This window comes from Trematomus bernacchii, unplaced genomic scaffold (assembly GCF_902827165.1).
Source record: "Trematomus bernacchii unplaced genomic scaffold, fTreBer1.1, whole genome shotgun sequence".
In the NCBI taxonomy this organism is placed as follows: Eukaryota; Metazoa; Chordata; class Actinopteri; order Perciformes; family Nototheniidae; genus Trematomus; species Trematomus bernacchii.
The window spans coordinates 627,501-653,484 of record NW_022987313.1 but is presented as its reverse complement, the minus strand read 5'-3'; the positions used below and the strand labels follow the sequence as shown (position 1 = coordinate 653,484).

The 25,984-nt window shown below is 40.0% G+C and overlaps 1 protein-coding gene across 7 annotated transcripts in view; it reads left to right on the top strand.

Moving 5' to 3' along the window:
* slc4a11 (solute carrier family 4 member 11) overlaps positions 1–25,984 on the top strand; it is a 115,905-nt gene that overhangs the window by 65,598 nt on the left and 24,323 nt on the right. For 5 of the 7 annotated variants that reach the window (XM_034124385.1, XM_034124413.1, XM_034124404.1 and 2 more), the window contains exons 4-9: positions 1,900–1,943; positions 8,641–8,869; positions 14,361–14,393; positions 18,357–18,438; positions 19,157–19,280; positions 24,056–24,265. In XM_034124385.1, the coding sequence (XP_033980276.1) occupies positions 1,900–1,943; positions 8,641–8,869; positions 14,361–14,393; positions 18,357–18,438; positions 19,157–19,280; positions 24,056–24,265 (722 nt within the window). The other 2 variants (XM_034124411.1, XM_034124414.1) reach the window with 2 other exon arrangements.

Below are 25,984 nucleotides of genomic sequence, written 5' to 3'. Positions count from 1 at the left end.
GTCACTTAATGACTGAAATAAAACAACACTCCACTCTGAAAATAACATAACACTTGTGGCTACAATCAACAGTTGCAGTGCCATGTAATCAAATAAGGAAACACACTGGTGTCACATTTGAACTCTTCCTCTGCCTCATTCCTAAACCCTGAAAGGATCCGGGATTACTCTAAGCCACAGAGTATATTGAGACGTACAGAGGCCATTAGAAGGAGGTGATCATTGGGGACGAGGTAATCTTATATGAATATATGAATATCTCCTCACGGCTGCAGCCTGACTTCAATTAGAGCCGCGGCTCGCTCTCCCCTCTGGGAGCGGATCAGCCCAGCCGTGCTTTCTGATTGTGAGGCTTTGAAGAACCAAATCCACTGCACGCGACACATGCCCCCTGCCACAGCCTCGTCTCAGAGGTAGGGGCTCTACACTCCACCGCCTGCAGGGTTTCACAAAGGCAAGGTGTTTGCCGTTGGAATCAAAGCCCCGGTCTTTTTCCTGCAGACTCCGAAATGTACACTTGTGGCTGGTTTATTGATATTATGACATCCTGGTGCTTTCCTAGGGCTTATTGGCTTGTTAAAGGGGGGTTTTCTTGCTTTTTCCATGGCTGGAGGGAGGGGTTAAGCACTGATTGATTTCCAGACGGAGCCGCCATAGTGCATCACGTGGAGCAGAGGAGGAAAGCCCGTGGTAACCCAATAACGTCCTCCCCACAGCAAACGGCGATAAGTGCTTATGTAACGGCAATGACGGACTGTTTTATGAGAGTCAGCAGGGTACTGAGGCTGCTAGTTAAGGGACTGAAACCTCATTTTGTCCCCGTATTGTTTTCTAACATAAAAGCTTTTTCCTCCTTTTTCCCTTTTTCCGACACTGGGAAAATCCAGACCTTTGTTCTTTATCTGAGCGCTTGCCTCGGCTCCACAGGCGTGTGTATTAAAACCTTATCAGCGGAGAACTTCCCATCCCTGTTCAATGAGAGCATTTAGAGACTCGCCTCTCGAAAAATGTTCTCACTTTTAGAAAAAGGGTCTCGGGCTTCTCTTGGCTTTCCTGGCTTAGTGGTTATTACTTGTGATCTTTATTTCAGAGTTTGCAGCATCAATATTGAATGCTCTGTTGAGGAGAGCATGCTTTTAAATGCAAATACAGATCATTAAGCTACATTTTACATATATTTATTAAATGTATTTGTTTTCAGATTCCTTATTGGAATGGAATTGTAAAGGGAATAACCGTTGCATAAAACACGTTTCACCCAGACATAAAACGGAGCAAATCAATTAAACATCACAATAATGTTCAAATAAAATACATTTCCAGAATGATATCCTACTCTCAGAGCTTGTTTCTGTCCAAGTAGGTTGCCAACATGAACATAATATCTTAAGAAGTAGATAAAAGATTATTTTGTTTATCTTTTCCCCAAGATACACATTCTGAATCTTGGTCTATTCATATTCGTTCTTATTAAGATCAATTAAAGGTTTAGTTTGTAAAATACACATGTCAATATAGACTTACAAGAAATACATTTTTACTAGTAACATTTTATTTCAACAACTTCTTTAAAGTAATTTTCCTTGCAAAAATGTCAGGAAAGGTTTCAGCATGTTAAATATGGAAATGTCCTTCCTATCTTGTTTAATATCATAGTAGAGTGAATGTGTTTAGGTTTCAGACTGTAAAGACTAAACATTCAAAGATATCACCTTGCCTATGACAATGTTTTTCAGTATTTCCTGACCTTTTATAGAACAAACCATTAAACTCATAATGTAGAACATAATCATCAGATCAATCTATAGTGAACATATTTTTGCAGCGCTTTTACAGAGACAAAAAAATCACGTTTTAATTCAAATGTGAAACTGTACTTCTTGTTTTGTTTCTCCTCAGACGCTGACGACTCTGGCTGTGTGTTGCTGAACACGTCAAGAAAGGTGAGCATGAATATTCATCAAATATAAGGTGATTTCTGGCAGTCAGGGCACTTGGCACATTGTCGATAATGAGTGCAGCCATCTGTCAATACAGTGTAGCTCCAGTCAGATCCTAGTTACCCTGTAACATGTTTACTTCAGTAGCAAAAAGATGCACTCTACAGCTCAAATCTAGTAGGATAGATAACAAAGAAGCACACAGTATTGTATACAAGCTCCTACATTGTTTTTTTTCTTCATTTGAACCTATAAAACAGTACCTTGTACACAACAAAAAAGAAAATCCATCCCCTACAAACTAAATGCCTTCTTTAAAGGTGGGGTAGGTAAGTTTGAGAAACCGGCTCGAGATACACTTTTTGTTATATTCCATGGAATGCTCTTAACATCCCGATAGCAATGAATATCTTAAGTGCTTTGACAATAAATACATTAAAAAAATTCATCTATGGAAGCCGTGGTACTGTAAAAAGCACGACCAATCATCTGAGCCGGCCCGGCTAAAATGACTGGATGGCCTACCTGCCTGTCAGCCTTCCATCTCGTGCACAAACTTATCTCATGCCCTCATTGGTCATGTGCGCGTTCGTGTGTGTTGGAGGAGGGGCTCTCCTCGGCTGCGTAGTTTCAAATTCTAGCGCACTCGAGCTGGTTTCTCCAAAATTACATACCCCACCTTTAAGAGGAAATATTATGCTCATTTACATGTTCATATTTGTATTTTGTACCTATACTTTTACATGCTTTAATTTTCAAAAAGGTCTTTATTTTTCTCATACTGCCTGTGCTGCAGCACCTATTTTCACCCTCTGTCTGAAACCAGAGCCCAGTCAAAGTCAGTAACTGAAGCTAAAGTTTAGTAAGTTAACTTTAGTAGTCATGATTACCATCCGATACCGAGACCCAGTCTACTTCTTATTCTCCCCTCACACTGTAACAGCTCACAGCTCCACAGTGCACAGGGATGTCTGTTAAAAAAAAATCTAATTTATGTAAAATATAGTTGACGTCTGAATAGCTGTGCTGTCAGTGTGAATTTCTTCTGTGATACTGCTGTCTGCTGCTGTTTATTTTTTCATGCCACTCTGCTGTTTGCCCGCTCATTTTGTTCCATGTTAGGAGCCGGTTCTTTTAGTGTTTCGCCAGAGGAAATATCAGGATCATAATTCTTTAAAGGGGACCTATCATGCAAAATGCACTTTTGTACGTCTTTTATACATGAATATGTGTCCCCGATGTTCCAGGGAACTCACCAAGTGTCAGAAAACACAACCCTCTCTATTTTCCTCCATACCCAAATCTCTAAAAAAAGGGGCTGCAACGGATCTGATAAAAACTGATCCAGATTTGAACACTGTCCGGACGTCAGGACGGTGGCGCTACGGCTATTGGGCCAACTCCACCAATCAGGAGGAGACAGCCACGGCCATTGCCGTTCGAAAGCGCTGGAGACGCTGTAGTACATATGCCAGGCCTGTAAGTGGCGCTGTAGTCTGCCACAAAAGCAGTGAAGAAGACTTAGTTACCATGGTTACCCTTCTGTTTATTCTCCGCTGTGGCTTTCTTTCTCCCTCCCCGAGGCAAGCGTTTGCTCCCGCTGCAATGCAATCCCTCCCCGTCGAGGCAAGCACTGTAATTCTCTCCGGTTAGTCCACCAGCAGATGACAAACACCCACCTCTCCGCCTCTTCCAAGGAACGAGGGGACCGTGCGGCAGAGTTTCAGTTTCAGTTTGTTTCGCCGGTCAAGATGTCCGTTAAAGTTTAAATCTTCCGGACAAAATTAGAAAAGTGCCGGTCAAAGGTCTTCTTTGTTATTTATTGAGCTTTAAAACAAATGAATAACGACTCTATATAATAAAACACGGAGTACGGAGATCTTTTTTTCTCCCCCTCTTCTGACAGCCCAGCAGCTGATCAGAGCACGTCTCCCCTCTCCTGCAGGGGGGCGTGGTCAGCAGAATCAGACTCGTAGACAGCAAACAGCACATAGAGCGAAATGAGGCATGGCTAAAATGCATGATCTGTTTGGTATTTTGAAAACAGAAACGTATAAATATACCTTATATAGGTATGGCCCTACAATATATCATTTAAATATAGCATGATAGGTTTCCTTTAAATAACGCTTCCGAATCCGGACTGCATGTGCTGAGCAGAGGGTCTGGATTGTATTTGTTTTAATCTGATCAAGCAAGGTTGTAAAATGGCAGTTAAAATTGACTGGTGTGTGAATTCTTGGCTCTTGTAAATATTTCTCTTACGGTTTAATTTATTTCAAACTGTCTGCAGATTCTCACTCAGTGTGTCTTTGCTCTCTGGCCCTGAAGAGCCTCAGTCCTGTGGCGGTATTTTAAAGTGTGCGCACAGTGACAGGACTTTAAAACAGGTGTCCTCTGCCTCTGGACTTTTGCAATTTAGATCATCCAAATTTCAGGGCTTTCCGGGGTCGACCAGACAAGACGAGTAACATTAATCAAGCCTGCTGCTGATGAAAATCGGCAGACAACTTTTTTTTTAAGTCAGCCAAGAAAAGGAAGGGGTTACTCGGGTGGAATATTCCAAAAATGACAAAGGCAATTTTGGTGGGATGTCGTTAGATAGGAAGGAAATTAAAATTCATAGGATGATGCTTCTCACTCACCGCAGCAATATCTGTCTTACTTATCTGTCTAGAAGCCACACATTCAGCGATATCTGTGAGTTGACGGGATTTATTAGTAAACCAATTATCAACAGGAACTATACTCGGGATAAAATGGAAATATGCAGCTGTGTAAATCAACCACATGGTCCTTGAGTATCTGATTAGTCAAAAAAGAAAATGACTGGCTGCATCTTCTTAAATCTAAATGATATGCTACTAAATCATTTTGAGTTTCATTCATGCCATTTTTGATTATTTTTTTTGGCATTCTAATGGAATAATTAATCAATGAATTTAGGCAACAGTCGGTTAATTCATTTATAATGAAAAGAGACATTAGTTGCATCCCTACCTTTGTATATTTCCCAGTCGAGACATCACAGCTTCACATCACAAGTGAGCATTAAAGACAGACTTAATGGTGTAGAGTAAAGTGAGAATTTGAACCGGCTCTGATTTGTTATTATTTTCCGAGTAGATGTAAAAGTAAAAATGTAAAAGTATCCAACATACTTTGATACCAGCAACCATTTTCCAGTCTCATTTTACTCCTATAACGAGTAATATGCAGGGTTGGGTTGTAACGGAATACATGTAACGGCGTTACGTCATCAGAATACAAAAATCAAGTAACTGTATTCAGCTCGCGTTACATTTGAAAAACGAGTAATCTGATTACAGTTACTTTCGTAAACCTGAAGTGAATACATTTTGGATTACTTATTGGAATTATTGGTGGAAAGATTTCCTCACAACATTTAATATTCATTACTAAAGGTACAGCCGAATCATCACAGAGCACAAAACCTATTGCCGCCGCAGATGGACCAAAAAAGGGAGCGACAACGAAACATGGAGGAACAAAAGTCTGCGTTTAAATCGTGTGTGTGTGTGTGTGTAGAGGTGTGTGTGGTTAAAACACATCAGCCTGCGGTCGCTCGTTAGCCTTTCTAATGATTCTGAAGGTAAACACAGTGAAGGTGGTGCGTGAAAGGCACTGCGCGCTCCTCTTCTCAGAGGCTGAGTTAACCCACCCTTACTTTTTTAAGACACGCAACTGTAACTGTATTCGGATTACTTTCAGAGCCATGTATTCAGTAATCAGTAACTGATTACATTTACAAAGTAACCCTCCCAACCCTGGTAATAGGTATGTGTAATATACATGTACAACAAGCCGTTTCTTGCACTACAGATGGACTGCTCTCCCCCCACGGTTCAGGGAGTTTAGAGCAGCACCCAGAGGGCATTAGTTTAAACTGGTGACCAAAGCTGTCAGATTTCACTTTGTTGTGCCTTGTTCCTGTGAACAGCTTGTCTGCTTCTCTTCACTAATCTCCCCATTCTGTTTTACACTCCTGCCTGTTTTTTATCTCCTTCTGGTTTAAAAATAATCTATTTTACATGGTCACATCCTCACTTACCTGTCAGGAATTGTGCTATGATTCTATTTTTTGAAGTGGTTTGAATATAGAATACATTTTTGATGTGGTGATGTTTCTGCTACAGCGGCATACTTTTTGCTTTCTTACTCAAAACTTCAGGAAATAATTCCCCAATGCTTTCTCCAGCAGATACTGTGTGGACCTTAGTGCGTATGACTAAAATGTATCTTCAAATCTTCCCAAATTAGCTTCAATTGGCACCTTTTGAATCACTTGACCAGAAGAAAAACTGAACCAAAACCCGAGACATGTAGCATACGAACACAGGACAAATCAAATGTATTTATAGAGCCCTGTACACAAATATCTCCACAGACTTGGAGATATGGATTCTTCTTGTGCTTGTTTTATTTTTAAAAGAACAGCAGGGAACCCACTCATCTTCAGAATTTCTGTCAATCACGCGATCAATGAAATCGAGGAGCGCTGGGTGTCTGGGCTCTTAATCGAGCTGTGTTCTTCTCAGGTGGTTCTCAGACTCCACTGGTGCGATTTAGTGAACTTTGGAGGGTGGATGCATAGTTCCATGTTTTCAAAAAGGACAGTATTTGGCTCAGAGGGGGGGGGGTGTAGATCAGGGATGGGCAAATGGCGGCCCGGGGGCACACTTTCACACTTTTTGGTATCTGTGATACTTTTCACTTAAAAGTTTGGTTTTAACACTCTGAGTTCCTTTCAATCTGCTGTACTACATAAAGACAACAACAATCTTTAACCTACATTGGTGATTTTGATAGACTGGGTCCAGGCGCCCAAATCTCTAATTGTAATCACAGCTGGAGCGGTGTGTGGGATTGTTGACATCTTCCTGAGTAGCTTGCTTAACGATCAATGGGATAACTTGGCAGGCACTTTACTTCTTTATTGATATTGTGCTTTGTGTTAACCCACGCTACGCATTTTAATTAGCCACAACATGTTAAATCCCCTCCGATGATACTGACTATTTAGAACTGACATTTTTTAACAGGAGGAGATCAGACTGTACTGCTAAACTCGCACACAGACGACAATAAATTCTGATCTGCCGGAAATCCAAGTAATCCTCTTGACAGCAAGATCTTTCAAACCTTTGTCAAACTGAAATCAATAAAACACGATCTGACTAAAATGTTTCCTGATAATGAGATTAGTCGAGGTTGGCCAATCTTTTTAAGCAATATTATTACATTTGTCCTGCGTTTATAGCATTTATTTTATAGTACTGAAAAATGTTAAGTGACGTGCTCCTTAAAATGATGTTGGCTAACTACAGTTATCTCTAGAGATACATTTTTAGTAGTCTCAATTTCCAATATGCAATATCAGAGACAGCACAGCCGTATAAACACTATATAGAAAACAAATATTGTCTTAGATTTTGGATATTGTTATATTTCATGTTGTTTTTTCTTGGTTTTGAAGGCTTAAAGGTAGGGTAGGTAAGTTTGAGAAACCGGCTCGAGATACACTTTTTGTTATATTCCATGGAATGCTCTTAACATCCCGATAGCAATGAATATCTTAAGTGCTTTGACAAAAAATCCATAAAAAAATGTCATCTGTGGAAGCCGTAATACTGTAAAAAGCACGACCAATCATTTTAGCCGGCCCGGCTAAAATAACTGGATGGCCTACCTGCCTGTCAGCCTTCCATCTGTGCACAAACTTATCTCGTGCCCTCATTGGTCATGTGCGCGTTCGTGTGTGTTGGAGGAGGGGCTCTATAAGGAAGTGGCAGATTTTCTCCGGTTGTGTATTTTCAAATTCTAGCGATCTCGAGCCGGTTTCTCAAACTTACCTACCCTACCTTTAATAACAGTAACGTATTGAGATGTTCTAGAATTAATCATACTGTTTTATTATTTGCCTTCACTGACTAAGTCTTTATATCCACATTACTGATCATTCTTTTTCAAAAATCGTAATTGTGTAAGTTTTTTTGTGAATGCACCAATTATACATTATTGTTGTAATATTGAGGTAAAACGGTCATAAAATATAATTATATTTTGTAATTTCTCCACATCCCTCAGCCCTATTTGAAATACATATTAGACAGTAATAGTCTTTTTAGGGCTAACTAAAGACACAACAACACAAATCTATGAACATAGTTTATATGAAATAAGTGACTTAGGTCCAATTATACAGAAACTCAATACATTTTGACATCGCTTTTTAGCCTTCTTCATTAAACTGATTGGCATAATCAGTACAGAATTGACCATTCAACAGACATACAGAGAGATCGAAATGACGTTTCCAACAATCTCGAATGTAAAATTATACAGTATACAGATATGTATAAAAATATGTATACAATATGTATATCCTATATACACAGTCAACAGACACATTTACACATATGCACACTTTAAGATAAAAAAAACACAACAATCAATATATACAAAATAACAGTCACTTCAATATCAATATCTTTGGTGCAAGATTGTCCATAAAATGTGCATTTATTGCAGATTGTCCATAGCAGCATAAAAAAAAAAGTGTCGATCATTTCGATCACTCTGTCTGTAAACACAAACTGAGTAAGATTGACATTAAAGTTGACTTTGACTTTGACTTCAAACACCATCAGACGTTGAACAATTTCAATCTTTCCCGCAGTATGTGAAGCTGATGAACTTCGAGGAGGAGATCCGGGCTCACAGGGACCTGGACGGCTTCCTGGCGCGGGCCACCATCCTGCTGGACGAGACCGCCGCCTCGCTGGACGACGTTCTGAAGAGGATGCTGCACAGCGTGGGCCAGGACAGCAACTCATCCGAACCCACCTGCAACTTCGAGGAGGTGATGAGCATGCTGTTCACTGACGCCGGAGCGCAGGAGGTCAACGGTAAGCAGATAAACCTGTCAGCGTGCATGTAGAATCCAGCATGAGGGAAAAAGGGATACAATCAACTCTTTAAACACAATAAGACAGAACTTTTACCATCAAGGCACCTGACCTAAAAACATCTGAAGTGTGCACATGTCAACACCTACCTGAAAATTAGCTTCAGCTCAGGCCCGGGAGCCGATTTGTCAGATTGACTCGCGAATGCTTCAAGAAGCTTTTAAGACCCAAAGGAGAGTTTGTGATGTTTGGAACGAGGCTGTCCATTTGCCCCGCGGCTTTTTGAAGTAGACACAAATAAAGCTCAATGCGCTGAATCCTGTTGGCAGCCATTAACATGTGCAGACATCAAATGTTTCACAGGAGAAAACTGTCAAGTGGTTGTGCTACATTAATGCACAAGCATAAGATAAACATGGTTTTTATTTATTTAACAAAACCATGGAAAACATCACAAAAAAAAAGGAATCCTGTCTGTCCCCAAACCTGGTAGTAGTTCAATATTTGTCAAGGTAATTGTAAAAAGAATTGAATGTGAATTAAAACAATCTGGGACTGAATCTACTGTACAGCAATAGAGGGAACATCAACCCTTTTTTGGATGTCTTAAATATGTGCAAATAATCCTCTCATATAAAAGCAGTTATTTACTTACAAAAAAATCAATATCATAAATTGAACAATATTTTGATGTAATTTTCTTTTATCGTAAAACAAAATCCAGTTTCATTCCCCCCATTCCTGGTAGTAGTTCAATATTTTTAAGATAATTGAAGATATGTTGGGTTATTCTTTAAAAAAAAATGCAACATGGTGCCATTTTAAGATTGCAAACATAATTTATTTGCGAAGATTGAAAACAGCTACAATAATCTAAACATTTACCAAAATGGTTTGCACATTTATACATATTAATCTTCCTTTTTGGAAAATGTTGTTTATTGTACCTAAAATGTTACAATATTTTCTAGATATATTATGCTAGACTCTATGCTCACCTTGCTCTCTTCTAATGCATACATTCCTAATAAAGTGCACTTTAGTTTCTCCAGGTTTGGCGATCATTTCCCAGCCTGCAGACCCCTCTCACATTAAATCACTTGAGAGCAGGTCCGTTGGCTGAGCAGCAAAGTCTCTTGGTTAGTAGTAGGTATTCTTTTAAAAATGTTTATCATGGTGCCACTCTTTCTTGTTGACTTCAATCAATGATAAAACCAAAAAATAATTAATTTGAGAAGGTTGAAAACAGCTAAGGTAATAAAACAATTAACCAAGTTGTTTAAACATTTATACATATTATTCTTCCTTTTTGGACATAAAAGAATGTGGTTTATTGTAGCTAGAATTTGTATATATATATGCTAATTGGATAGACTTCATGCACACCTTACTCCCTTCTAACACATACATTTCCTATGAAGGACCATATAGTTTCTGCAGGTTTGGCGATCATTTCCCAGCCTGCAGACCCCTCTCACATTAAATCAGTCACTTGAGAGCAGGTCCGTTGGCTGAGCAGCAAAGCCTCTTGGTTAAGGCGGATCTCCTCAGCCCATTAGAGGAATCCGCCCTCTTACATAACAGTATGTGGCCATTGTTGAAGCTGTACTGAACATTCACCAATCAAACTCTGCTTTCTTTTTAGTTAACGTCAGTCCAGATTAAATGTTTCCAGCACATAAATCTTGCTGGCGGTGAAATGAGAGGGGTTTCCTGCCGTTATAAGAACATGTTGAGGTAATGGTGGTGTCAGGGCTGCCTGTCATGTATCTGCCTCCGGTGTTTTCCTGTCGTTCTGAGCTGGTGTGCGCAGTGGCTGATGGTTAGTCGGAGGTGGGTGGTGTGTGACGCTCAACTCTGACAGATTGGGGAGGTGATAATTGACTTCTGTCATCGATCACTCACTTAGCTTTTCAAATGGCTCTCTGAGACTCTCAGGCTGTGGTGGCTGCGGCTACTTCACTGTTTCTCTCCCAGAATACCCCACTCAGAGGCAAAAGAAGAGACCTTTTGAAATTCTATAAATCAGAATCAGCAACAGCAACAGGTTTATTACCAGGTAGGTTTACACGTACGAGGAATTTGACTTGGTGTCGTGGTGCATACATACAAGTAAAACAAGAATTAAAAACACAGGTAGAGAACTAGAAAATTAAAAATATAGTCAAATATAACAGTATTTACAGTATGGCAAAAAACACATTTTTGCAATTATTTGAACTGAAATTGCAATTTGCAATAAGGACTGCAGATAGAAATCAGCTATTAGCTCAAATCTGGCAAAATTAATCTCTTCTCTTTTCTGAGTTTAATGTATTTGTATGCATGGTCCTTGTTGAAATAAATACATTTCAACAATACATAATAACTTATAACTCAGGTTAATAGAGTAATTCATAATATTTTTATTATAATCCTCATTACCATTGAAACATACATTTTTAAGAGGCAACAAATGTGTTTTATGAGTCAGTAAGTTCTGATATGTAGGTCGAGATATCTCTACAACGCCACACTATTTAATTAAAAATGGTATTTAAACACATATTTAGCTTTTAACAAATATTTTTTGAATAGTGCACTAGTCCAGATTGGGATTTTGATAACATTTTCATTTATTGTGCAGCCATAGTATAACACATTGTAAACTAAAGGAAAACATTTTAAATCAGTGACACTTTATCATGAAAATGAATTGACGGCAATAGAGTGATAGTTATAAACCAATGTCTGCACAACGATGTCTAAAATATTTCCAAATGATCAGTAATAGTCGGTAATCACATTTGCATCAAAGTGCTAAATTAGATTAATAGTCCTAGTGTTCATAAACTAATATCGTGCAACAAAACGTCGGCGAAATGCATGGGCTGGAATAGGGATGTAGGGAATGGTAGATGGAAATTTGGTGATAATTAATTACGAGAAGAATGATGTAACAGCGCCACAATTATGCAACAAATAATGACGACAAAGATAAGCTGTAGCTATTGAATAATATCTACAGATGGATTTCACAAACAGAATTATTTACAGAATGAACAGAACAAAAAGGAGGAAATTAGGTTACATTATCAAATATGCATTCATATCATAATAGGTCTTTTTTTCAAGCTATTATTTGGTATTTTTAATTATTTAATAGGAACATGCACCACTTCAAAACATGGATTCCTCATTCTCAAATCAGTCTCTCCAGTATTTTGTAATGAGTTCCCTTCACTGACAGTGACATGTAGGACACCTGAATTAAAATCAAGAACATTCACACATGTCAGGATGAGGGGGGGGGAGGGGGGGAACAAAGGCCTTTGGGGAATACATTCATATTGCACGTAAGTATGTTATCAACAGGACATATCTCTTCAGGTATTAATTTCTGCCGTATCTACGCTCACTCTGCTGCAGCGATATGGCTGGCTCATTTGGAGTGTAATACTGTACAGCTGAGAGATAAAGAGAACACGGCCGAGATTATAACCGCCACAGAGAGAATGGCGAATTACCCAAATGAAAAAAGATGAAAAGCCCTCTGAGATAATTAGTCCTGCTATAACTTGTGCAGAGGTGCCAACTCAAGCTGTTTCTTTTTGGGTTCACTTTTGTCTTGGGATCCAGAGAGGGCTACACACATTGTTCAGCGGGATAACGAACAGCATTGCTGATGATGCAATGCATTAATAATAAGAGCCCGTGGAGAAGGAATGGGATAATACACCACATACATAATTACTAGTCTCCTTTATGGCCCCACAACCGTGACAAAGAAGTACTTGTGTAACAAATGTGATTATTAATTACATTGAGCTAAATACTCCCAAACCATGGTTATGTATGATTATCAACAAGATGAACACTAAATATTATATATTTCTTAATTTGAAATGACAGATTACAGGGAATTAATCATTTACAGAATATTAGAAAACATTAAGAAAATATTATCTTTTGAAGCTTCTGCAAAACGTAGTTAAACTAATGGGGAAATGACATTGAAATTAGTTTCAATACTCCTCAAGACTGGTTCTGTATTTTACTGTAAATCAGATGGAATAAGACTTAAATATTCATTTTTTTTAAACATTACAGATTACAGGGAATTATTTATTTACAGAATATAATAAAATATAAAGACATTATTAACTCATCATCTGTCTCTTTGATTTGTTTATCATACATATATAAAAAAGATAAGAAAACCCTTAAAATGAGCGAGTGCTCCGGACACAAAAATAACTTTTACTAACTCTAAGCCGGCCTCTAAAAAAACACTTCCTGCTTTAAGATCCTCAGTAACTATTCAAACCAATAAATGATTACGGGACATTGAAGATGATGACAGTGCTTACAATAGTGATGAGCGCCTGCCACAGAATGACTAATCGTCAATATTTCAGTAATGATGTTTAATTGTGTTTCCCTCTCTTCCTCCTTGATGCTGTTAGCGGCTACCGTGCTACATGCCCCGCTGATTGTGGGCCCTGTTTGTGATGACTGTACCATCATTTCTCCCTAAATTGCTGTCACCTTTGATCGATCTCACCCGCTTTCCACTTTGCCACAATTTGCATAATCCTCCTGATTTTTTTTTTTTTATGCCAGCTCAAATCAGACTGAAAAACATTCACATCAATTCAAAGCTGTAGAGGAAAGAGGGGGATCTCTTTTCCTAAAAAAAAAAATGCTTAACAATGTCTTCAAAAAACCTTTAACTGCAATCATTTTCACATTTGATGATCCTTAATATCACATACAACCTGTTTAGTGAACCAAAAGTATGCATCTGTTGAAGCACGAGGATAATTACTTTCCAAACATACTTTGTGCTGATGCATGCTCATCGTCTGACAGGAGGAACTCTGAATATTCTGCATATGATTAATTCTGTTTCACAGGACAATGTGCGGTGTATTCCTGAATCAACCCACCATGCCTTCTCTGTTATAATAACATATCTTTTCCAGGCCGGCGGCATGACTTTTCACCGTGAAAATCTCTCTGTAGCGTTCTGCGGGAATGATCAGAATACTAAATTGGTGACATTAATTCAAGCTCTTTTTCCACGTTGAAAAAATTGTGGCCACACATGTCATTTGTTCTCGTCTTGATCTCTTCATTGACGTATGGTTTCTCTGCACACACTATCAGTGATAAAATCCAATTTTTGATAATAGCCTGTAGACGGTAATCAAGATAAGATCGCTCTGCGCCTAACAAAGACGAGACATTGAGGGATTTTCTCTGGAAAATGATATTTAATATGCATGAGGTAAAGGAGGGCAGGAAATGAAGCTTCTGTTCAGCAGAGATATTTATGTGCGTGCCTGTTAACCAGAAAGTGTGTCGATATGTGTGTGGTTGCAGAGTGTGTATTTCAGTGTCTTCATTTGTGTACTATATTAGATTCTGGTCGCCTGTTGATCTGAAAAGGTGACTGAACTGACTCTGGTTTCTCTCCTTGGTTTTTTCTCCCTTTTTTCTCCACATGCAGACAAGTCTCAAAGTTTCGTTTTCTTTGATGATGGTAAGATGTGCTAATTGGATGTAAATGTCAGCATCAGCCGCCATGAGGCTGCAATCAGTGGTTTGCTTGTGTACCAATCACCATCAGTATGCCCTTTGTGTTCCCCTCCATGCTCGGGACTGGGTCGATCCATTGAGTCATCAAATGATTACAGACACCAGCAATCCGTCCTCTGTCACAGATATCGATGCCTCTTCAGATCTCCTCCAATCAACGTGACTCCTCTCTTTGTTCCATATTCATTTTACATCGATATCGTGATATGAGACTGGATAAGGTCTTGGATTAAGAATATTGTTAGTCTTTTCCTGGGTTCAACGGCTGCTCACCAGACTTGAAGCTTTACTTAGTAGTTTACATACATGGTCTATATATTACTGATGATCATTTAGCAATATTTAAAAATCTCCTTGTGTTTATTACTATGTTAGGGCATCGATGTCCAACCCTATATTGTTACAATTTATATTGAGGAATTTGGTCAAAAATATTGCAATATGTTTTTCATATCGCCCAGCCCTACCTCAAGGAGACAACTTTTACCTTTTTGGTAATAGATATATATTTCCTTGGCTTTTTTGGGGAGATTATTTACAAATGTTTTCAAACTGGTCTCTCAATTACAGTAGTTTGTTCGTGTACAAATTAAATCTTCTCCTTGTCTAAATATTTTGTGAAAGCATCAATGTCCAACCCTACGATATCTTCACATTATCGCTATTGAGGTCAGAGATATTTCCTTGACTTTTCTTTTTAGAGATTATATATTAGTTTTCAAACTGATCATAACATGTGAATTTAGCTTTTACAGAACTTGCCTTTGATGTCATATCCATATGGGGCATTGGTTTATTTACCATCAAAGCAATTTGTTTTCATGCAAGCCAATAGAAGATAATGACAACCTCTTTACATAATAAGGATCCGCAATTGACCCAGTCCTTGTGGCCCTCTCATTGTCATGTGACATCAGTCGTATGTGTGCTGCATGGTGATTGGCTGTGACGAATTCCTAATGTACAGTGCCTCGTTTGCCACTGCTGTATAGATCCTTCCTGTGTTTTAATCGCCTCCTTCAAAGTGCCCTCCACTCTCCACGCTTTGAAGGAAACCAATCATCCCCCCTTTGTGTGTGTGTATTCGCTGGAAGGTCTACCAATGGTTGCGATCAAAGTTAATCTTTAAGACGTCATAAGATCATCGAGATTCATTGAGGTCTCCTTGCCCAAAGGCTCATGGCTGTTTCACACACTGACACAGAAACAAAGAACCTCAGTGTGTGTGTTGTACGTCTATCACTGTAGATTTTCCGCTGATGTTAGACTGGTGCGTCAGCCAATATAAATATTAACATCAGTGTTTTTGAACCGCTTTAGCGTAATTGATTTGTCTCTCTCTCTTGTTTGTGACAGAGTGGATTATCCACGTTTGATTTACAGAAATTGCAATCAGTTTTTCCCCCCCTCAAACCAAACCGTGTGAATAATGCAGTAAAAAAAAATCCAACAAACATCCACAGAGATCAAAGGGGCCAATCCAGCCATCCGGTCTCGCCTCTCTCATATTTTTTCATCACTTTCCATTGAAGTTTGTCACATTTGATATGCTGCGTGTGAGCATCTGTGGTTTCTCTTTTCTCCCTTTCTGGAGAACGGTGGTGCTTGCATACCAAAAGCTGATGAAACCGTGCAGACATCTTCACTTAAGTGACAAGTGTCAAATGTGCAAGTCTTAATTAGTCTGCCACTTGTTCACATAAGAAACCTTACTCACACACTTCCCACATATTCATGGAGGAGAATTCATGGCATTGAGTTTCATTCCTTTCTATGAAGAGGTTAAAACTGACTTAAGACAGTAGGTTGGAATGACCTCTCACACAGAGAATATTGATCGTTTGTTTCCAATTTAAAGTCCTCCTATCAAATGTGTATTTATTTATGGATGTTTTAACCTTCGCTGCACAGAAAAAAAGTCCATGCAAAGTTTGACAAACAATTAATTTGTTTCTCCAAACTCGCCTTGAATCTCAGTTGAAGTTGTGTAAACAAACCCGGATTTTTACAATCTTTGCAACTACTGCAGAAGCCATTCGTCGTCCAGTATTCATTTTTCACTGATTGATACTTTAAACCTGACGTACACTGTTGATGGAGTTGTCAACTTTTATGAGGAAACATGTTTCTCATATTCATGGCAGATACAAAAACAAAATAATGTAATCCCAAAACTCACAACACTCGACCTAACTATTCATTCAGTCGTTTTGTAAAAGCTTGCCACGCTTATTGATAGTCAACCCTGAACACCTGCATTCATGCTTTGCTCTGGCGGTTGAATTATTTCCAATGCTGAATCTCTCTCACTTAGAAACACAAAATGAATTGCCACTGAAAGATATTGAAGTATGAAGGCTACAGTAGCAGTGTGAGCTTCTCTCTGGTGGTCTTACATGTATTCTGTTGCTATGGAAGACCACAAAAACCCCTCGCACATTTATATTTCTGTCTCCAATATCTTCACCTCTCTCTCTCTGGTAACATCTACTTTTCATCACATTTCACTCTTCTCTTTATCTTCTGATCTTTTCTTTTGTTCTGTTTGCATGGCCCTCTCTTGCTATCCCTCCCCTCCTCTCCTCACTGACGTCAATAAGAAATTGGATGGTTTTTGATTATTACATGGCTGTCAGGCTTACTGCTATTAATTGAATTGAATCCCAGTCCATCTCCTTTACTTCTCCATCCCTTCCCTCCCTCTCTGTCTCCCTCTCCCTTCTTCTTTTCACTCTCATTTTCCTTCTAGTTTGTTCTTTGTTTTTGCTATCATTGTTCTCCCCCCTTCAGTCCCTTGGTGTTCCTTTGCCCCTGTTTCTGCTTGCATTTCCTCTCTCTCAGTTTCATGTCTCCTCCTTCTCGTGTCTCAATGTTTCTTCCTTTTTCTCGACAGGCTTCTTTTCATCCTTTTTCTATACCCCTCGTACTCTTCTCTCCCCCCCCCTCCCCTCTCCTCTCTGATTCTGGCTCTCTCACTCCTTGAGCACTGTGATACTGTTGTCATGGTGACGCCCATCATTTTCTGGCATGAATGGAGGATAGTTTATTGATGAGACGGCATGGTAAAAGAGAGAGAGGGTGATGGAGAGGAAGACAAAGACAGACAGAAAGAAAAAGGGGAAACCAGTGGCAGGGAACATCTGAATGATATGGAAATGATCGTCCCCGCTGCTCACCATACAAAACATTTCCACTCGGTAATTTTCTCAGTGCTGATGAGTCGAGAAAATTGCGAGCTGAAAAACGCTGAATCTTGTCGAGGGGTTTCAGGATAGTCGGGGTTGCTGGAGAATATCCCCCCAAACACTATTATCCATCCCTGTGAGTGTGAGAAAGGAGATTCCTCTCTTATTAGGAAGCAGCGAGCTGGTTCCCCCCCCCGTGTGTCCCTAGCTGCCCGTGTTTAATGATTTGTCCTGTTGTAAACATGGTCAGAATAATGTGTTTTTGTTTCATCTGTGAACACGGGCGTTGGTGTTATCCGGGGTTGGATGGACACTGTCATTAGTTTGTCGTTGCTGCGGTGTTTGCACACTGTGCAGACTGCCAGAAGCAACTAAAGCAGAAGGCGAGCTTGTTAGAAACTTCTGATGTAGACATCACATTGAGAGGCTTGGCACAGCAGACAGAGATGCAGACAGAGACGCAGACTTCTATCCAGGGTTTTTAGGCATTCGGCTCACACCATTAGGCTGGATGAAGAAATCAGAGCCAGTTGTATATGTTTAAACAGCATAAATGCGGTAATGAATGTGTACATGTTTAGGATAGTTTAAAGCAGCTAATAATCATGTATTGCACAAGAAGGATTTAACAGTGTAGCAGAGAATAAGAGCATGTGAGGATAAACTGGACTGGAGGTGGATCTCATCTGACTTGCGTTTGACCTCTGACCTTTCCCCTACAGTGCACCTGCTGTCAGAGACGATCCAGGGAGCTACAGCCACCGCCACCGGCATCCAGTACCAGCAGTCCTGGCTCTGCATCCTGTAAGACATCATGTGTCCGTTGAAATATTGATGTAATACAAGAGGTTAACCAACAATAATCAATCCAGACTTTTTGTGAATTTATAAATGTATTATAGCATCTCAAATGAAAAAACAATCTGCCTCTCCCGCTGTTAGTTACATTCAAATCAAATGGAATATTTGTGGTTTGAGATTCTGCTTAAGAAACAGTCTGTAGGCGTCACATTTTATTTTACAATTCGTAGACTAACCAATCAATGGATTAAATGGAATAAATAATAAATGTATCATTTGTAAAGGGTTTTGGAATCAAATAAAACATATTAATCCTGGAGGAGTTGTAGATTTGAGGAGGTAAAATCATTGATTTCCCTAAACATGAAAATGAAAGAATAGAAATAAAAAATTACTACTTTTTGAGATACTCTACATGGATTTATTTCGAAGTGAGAATATGTGAAGGTGGTAAAATAGTCATGTTTGAAAAAATTCAATATTTCTGTTGAACTGCAGGATTGAGTGTGGAGCGCCTCTGCAGAATATTTATGTGTGAACATTAACATATACGTATATGTTCGTGTGTGTGTGTGTATGATTGTCTGAAGGTGATCGCAGGCTCACCGAGCACATTTAAATACCGTATACCTGTTGCTGCGGAGAGAGAGAGGTTAATCTATGGAAATGAAGGTGAGGTGAGGCGGTGACATTTATAAAAACCTCTCCCTCTGCTCTCCAGCTGCAACGTGAAGTATCTCCAGAGGCGTCACGTGTGCATCTCCCGCCTGGAGAGGCCACAAAACTGGGGGGAGAACTGCTGCGAGGTCCGCTATGTCATCCTGATCCTCGCCCCGTCCAAAATGGTAACTGCCGCCCCCCCCGAGGGAGGAAATGATACGGGGGGATTTATGTCACTTTGCTGCACATTTGAAGACCAACTTGTTTGGCATTTATTAATATATATATTCTTATATTCTTTACATTATCTACTGTATTTGTCCTTGCCTTTAGCTACTACTCTCATTCAACTAAAATGTCCTTCTTTATGAATTTGCTTTTTAGTTTCTTCAATTAATCACTAATAACGGACTGTGACGAAATGTTTATTTTATTTCCACAGCCAGTCTTTTCTCTCCTCTTAGCAGAAGTGTTATAGTCATGTAAAGTGTGTTAGCTGCAGGTGTATGGATTTGTAAAGTCCATCTCACTGTAAGCATCCCTAATTGATCATTTGCATACCCTCCTGCTTTCATCTACTGTAACTAAAAGGAAAATGTACATGAGTTCCAACTTTTAATGTTATTCCCCTCTTGAAAATTCTGGTCCAGTCTGCCACCTGTCATGAGTCCAATTCAGTTTCGTTTGCTTAAAAGCATGCTCAGTTCTGCATGAAACTATTGAATGGATAAGGATCACTATATTTCTGCGTTTGCATATTTTCACCCCCAAATGCACAGATTCGTTTTCAACAGGATTGTATGGCTCCATGCCTCTAAATACCTGTTGTGTTGCTTCCTTCAAGAAGACCATAATCACATGTTAGAAACAATCATGTTGTGATGATGACAGTTTGGAAAATGGTTTTCGTAATTTAAACAGAAATTAACCACAGTATTTACATTACATGACATAATCAAACAATTAAACCACAGAATGCTACTACATTTATTTGAGAGGCTCTGTCAGGCTGTATATGGGAGTAGTAACAGTGTAATTACCGAGTAATATGGGGGTCTTTTTGGTGTTACATGGGTGTAATATGGTTCTAATATTAGTGAAACGTTGATTTGATGACAGTGTAACATGGGAGTAATAACAGTGTAATAACGGTGCATTATGGGTTTAAAATGTGTCTAATAACAGTGTAACCTTGGTAGAATAAGGGAGTAATATGGGCGTAATAACAGTGTATTATGGGTGTAAGGTAAAACCTATCAAATCACATTTCCAAAATATTGACTGCCCATTTAAAGGTGAAAGAAATATAAATCTTCATTTTAAGTTAATGTGCTTCCAGTTTTTCTTGCGTTTTATATCTCAATTCACAAAAATATAGGAAGTGCTACTGAAAGAGCAGCTAATCTGTCTGTTGAACTGAATCCAATCCAAAGCCCTCACAGTGTTTTGTGTGGGCGCGAGTGTCCTGGCCGTCGGGTCACTGTTGAGCAGTATTGCTGTTTCTCCTTCAGCCTCTGCTGTTGCCGATGGAGTGCCACATATCCTGTAACACCCTTCTCTCCCATCAAAACATGAACTATTTCTTCTTCCCATCAAACCACTCAACCCTTCTGTCCTCCACTGCTTCATCCTGAGCTTTTAACACACACACACACACACACACACACACACACACACACACACACACACACACACACACACACACACACACGCACACACACTTCACTCTCCCATCTTCACATGGCACTGATTGTTGTTCCTCTCTCGATTGGAAACCTCCGATCCTACACCGCCTCTCTGCTGTAAAAAAGGGATTTCTTCATGCTGTGCATACTTTTAGTGTGGTATCCCCCACTAAGAACTCAATTTTCCCGACCCACCATCAAACTGTGGAACCACCAGGGGGCTGGAGTGACCCTGGCAATCAGCGATGCTTCAGCAAACTGCATCGGGTTTTCTGTTTGTTTGTTTGTGTGGCTCCGTTTTCCCCATGAGCCCTCCATTTGTGTCCGTGCCTGTTTTCCAAATACTTCCAGCGCCCTCCTTGCCAGTCCTGCAGGCAGCAATCACAACCACTAATGGCCTTCTCGGAGACATTAATCTAAGCCCCAAGTAAACATAAAGCACTGTTATGTCTCAATGAACCTTGATGGGCACTGGTTCTGCCACAAGAAACCTTTGAAGGGGCATGATGATAATTATAATAGGAATTCCTTTGGTGGGCAAATGTGTGTAATCATGTTGTGTGTGAGTACTCCCATCACACACCATTTAGAAAGCTTCGCGGCATTTGTGGCTTTTTTTGTTGTCTTTACCCAGCGTGAATGTGCCGAACAGACGTGACCTTTCTTTAAAAATGCTGTTTCTCATTCACTGTTGCCCTCAAAGAAGCTCCTCTAGCTCCACTGCTAGTTGAACAAGCTTCCCTCAGTCTTTGATGTTGATCGCACAGTGTTGATCACTACATTTCTACACACACACTTTCCCAGTTTCTCTGGTTAATCAATCTAGTGACCTTCAAACCAAGAGGATAAATCCAACTGAATATGTTGTTCTCTCCACTTTTCCTCTACAAGCAGGTCACATTTCTTAAATATCAGCATTGATGAGACTACGTTTTGACGTATCCTAGTAGATACCAGTAGAAAAGCATCGTTGATCCCATGAATTTTTCACTACTGTCACCATCAGGTGGACATGTCAATACAGCTATTTGATGGTATCATGAAATGCACACATGACATTCATTTCCCCTCATTTTCACTTGATTAATTGTAATGATCCAATGACTGAAATCAAATCATCGTCTCCTTATTCAACAATCGGAAGATGTTTCGCATTATGGGCCCGTTTAAGAGAAGCTAATTGTTTGGATAAACAAACGTAGTAATGCAGCGTAACATTATTCATGCTCCTGTTGATTAGTGCCTAATTTACGTTACAAAGGTAGGTTAACGTGAGTCAACGTTGACTCGAGGTTTCACGGGATAAACAAACATCTCAATAGGAAACATCGCATTTTCATCCCACCTACACAGACTTTGGTGCCTTTTGTACACTTCTATTTCCTTAGAAGTAGTTATGAGGGTTACATAAAACAATTAAATATGTGGATTATATATACATTGAAATGCATTCTTTTTTGTAGGCACACTCTAACAGTGAATGAGAACAAACCCTGCAGTCGGGCTGAAGGTGCTTTATTGTGAAAGCAAGCCTTTACATTCATCGAGATCCATTCTCTGGGCTCTGGTTGATATTCAGTCACCACTGTGAAAAAGCTTAAAGGCTTTAGTTACTCTGTTTGCTGCAGCTGCTTCTGCTGCACGCGCTGAGCCCCTCCATGTCGGTATCATCATTCCCTGGCACACCGTCTCAGAGCCTCCCAGGACATTATTACCATCGCCCTGTGCCTTCTGATGGCATTATTTATAACAGATGTGGGATTATGGACAAAAGCGCCCCAAACACCCGACTCCAAACCTGCCCGTTTGTTGAAGCAGAAATGTTTACATAGTCCTTATTTTCAGACCAGATTCTATATATCCAGTACTGCATTGGAAATAGAAGCATGAGTTTCAGTGCATTACATTAAATATGTGCTGCAAGTAAGAGATATTCAATAATGGCATTTTAAGTTGTGATTGCTTATAGATTGCAATATCATGATATAACACATTTTGAATTGAAAGGGAAATTATACATAAATTGACCAGGTGAAAATGTTTTTGGCAAATTAAATACCAGGAAAACAAAGGAATTATTACACATCGATTTAAAAATATATATAACATTTCTAATAGTATTTATGACAGTATATAGTGATCTAGATTCTAGACCAATACCATTTTTTAAATTGTGATATTTCGACCTTTTAAGCCATACATTTGAATAAAAAAATGAAGCTGCAGTGATCTCGACTTTTGTTTAAACATTTACTGACCTAATTTGTGTAGTTTGAAAGAGGTAGAAGTAAACCTGCAGGGAAAGATATTTTGACTTTGTGATTCCCTTAAAGGGGACCTATCATGCAAAATGCACTTTTGTACGTCTTTTATACATGAATATGTGTCCCCGGTGTTCCAGGGAACTCACCAAGTGTCAGAAAACACAACCCTCTCTATTTTCCTCCATACCCAAATCTCTAAAAAAGGGGCTGCAACGGATCTGATAAAAACTGATCCAGATTTGAACACTGTCCTGACGTCAGGACGGTGGCGCTATGGCTATTGGGCCAACTCCACCAATCAGGAGGAGACAGCCACGGCCATTGCCGTTCGAAAGCGCTGGAGACGCTGTAGTACATATGCCAGGCCAGTAGATGGTGCTGTTCTCACAGAATCAGCCCTTGCAAAAACAGAGCTAACATTTTTCAAATTGAGTGAAATGAGGCATGGCTAAAATGCATGATCTGTTGTGGTATTTTGAGTTAAGTATAAATATGCCTTATATAGGTATGGTCCTACACTATATTATTCAAATATAGCATGATAGGTCCACTTTAAGATCTACAAAGCGTTGCAGCATCTTTCAGCTTATTGTTTTAGTTTACTAAAACGCTACATTACTCTTTTAAATTACCTCAAAACACAAACCATTGCCATTTTCCACCTCATGGGGCAGCTGTTTTGTGTGATAAAGCTTTTGAAAAACACAACCGTCTTAATCGTTGCTGGCTAAACGGCAAGATATTTCCCTTGCATGATGGTGGAGACCAAAACAGAGCTAAAAGCAGAATGAAAATTCGACTTAAATTCATCATCTGGACGCAAACCCCACTCCAGTGTAATCCTTATGTGGTTCTTTGTCAACTCATTGCATACAAAAGGAACTATTAAGCCATTAGGTTATAATAATATGTCAGTGTTGTCACTACAGCTACATGTTATTGGTTTTACATTGGCTTAACAACCAGCCATCTTCACAATGCATCACCTCTTCCATATGCTCGCCCTTACAGAAAAGCACCAAGACGGCGATGGAGCTGGGCAGGACGTTCGCCACGCTCTTCTCCGACATCTCCTTCAGGCAGAAGCTCCTGGAGACCAAGACCAAGCAGGAGTTTAAGGAGGCGCTTGTGTTCCAGAGGCACCAGCTGACGGCAACCCTCCAGCAGCCCACCGCCCTGGGGAAGGAAGAGACGGACCCCCGCAGTCAAAAGCCCCTCGAGGTGGGTACCGGCTTTTATATGTGTGTGTGAGAAGCATATCCTGTGTGCACAACCTTTCAGTGTAAGGCGATGAGGCACATTTCCACACATTATAAAGCACCGTCTATTCACATTATGAGTCATTTCCAGTGCCCTGAGATGAGGCTTCGTTAGCACTCACTAATTTTCCTCTTCATGTCAGACTTAATGTATTTCCTGAAATCTTGTCCTCCTATATCTTCCTCCCTCACCTTCTACCTACGTCTCCTCATCTAATTTCTATACAGCGCTCTGAATAGATATAAAACTATGCACATTCATTTACACATTTCAACTTTTTGCCCCCGCTTCCAATTCTTTTTTCACCCCACCTCCTCTTCCTCCTCTTCATCATCCACCTCCTGCTCCTCCTCCTCCTCATCATCCACTTCCTCCTCTTCCTCCTCTTCGCTCGGTTGGCGTGAGTCCTCCATCTTTTCCCTCCACCTAATCAATCAGCGTCAACTCCTGCCAGGCCTCCTCAGTGGGCAAATGACCTTACATCTCACACAGTCCTGTCAGATCTCCCCCACCCTTTAGCTACATGCACACACACACACACACACACACACACACACACACACACACACACACACACACACACACACACACACACACACACACACACACACACACACACACACACCTCTAGAGGGGCTCTGCTCAATGCCACAAAGCAACATTTCCTCTTAATGTTGCCGTTGACAGGCCAGGGCTCCCAGACATTTCCCCTTTTTTTTATAGTGCAGGTTTTTGTTAGGTGTTTATCCCAGGGCTTGAAAGGCTCAGTGCCACTCAGTGAAAGCGCGATATATAGAGAGAGACAGAAAAGGCGAAAGAGGGATGGTAGGTGGTGGAGCAGGTGAAATTAAGAGGGAACAGAAAATGAGACCACCTCCTTCCTTTTTCTGAAAATGGCATCGGACCACCCGCAAGAACACACCACTTTCCTACACTTTACAAAAACAAGGCCAAATGGTTTGTGTTGTGTTTTTCTGTTTTTCCTTCCGTTTAGAAACAATGGCTAACAGGTGGACAGTAAGTCTTCCGCGAGACTTTTGTTTATCGAACCTGAGCCAAGAGCTGGTGATAAGGCCGCACGCACGCACGCACGCACGCACGCACACACACACACACACACACACACACACACACACACACTGTTGTTTTGTTTTCAGGTTGTTTAAAAATGCTCCGTTCTGCCAAAAAACGTCAAAAGTCTTTCGGATGACGAATGAGGCAGGAGTGATGTTCCTAGGGGCTTTTCCTACTCGCGCACACACCTTCGTCACCCCTAGTTCTGTAATGCCATGTTCAACAAGAAAATGAAACATTCTGTAATTAGATCATTTGCTTAATAAGCTCAGGCAGGACTGCACATTTGCTCTCTATCGTGTTTAACCTTAAAGCTCATGTTTTAAAGAAGCACGCTATGTCTCTCTCTGTGAATCACGTGTTTCTGTCCCCAGCGTCTTCCTCTTGACATCTCTCAAAAATAATCTCCCATCCCTTGCCGTTAGCTGTCATCTCTTCGTGATTCTTGATCGTTCAGGGATCTTTTTTAAAATCTACACAAAATGTAGTCCAGCTGATCTGCTGACTTTGTTTTGGATTACGCAAGTGAAGCTTTCCTCCGACTATCTCGTTAAGTTTTATGAGTTCAAATCAGCTTTCCGAAAGCCCCCTGTGGAATCACCAGGG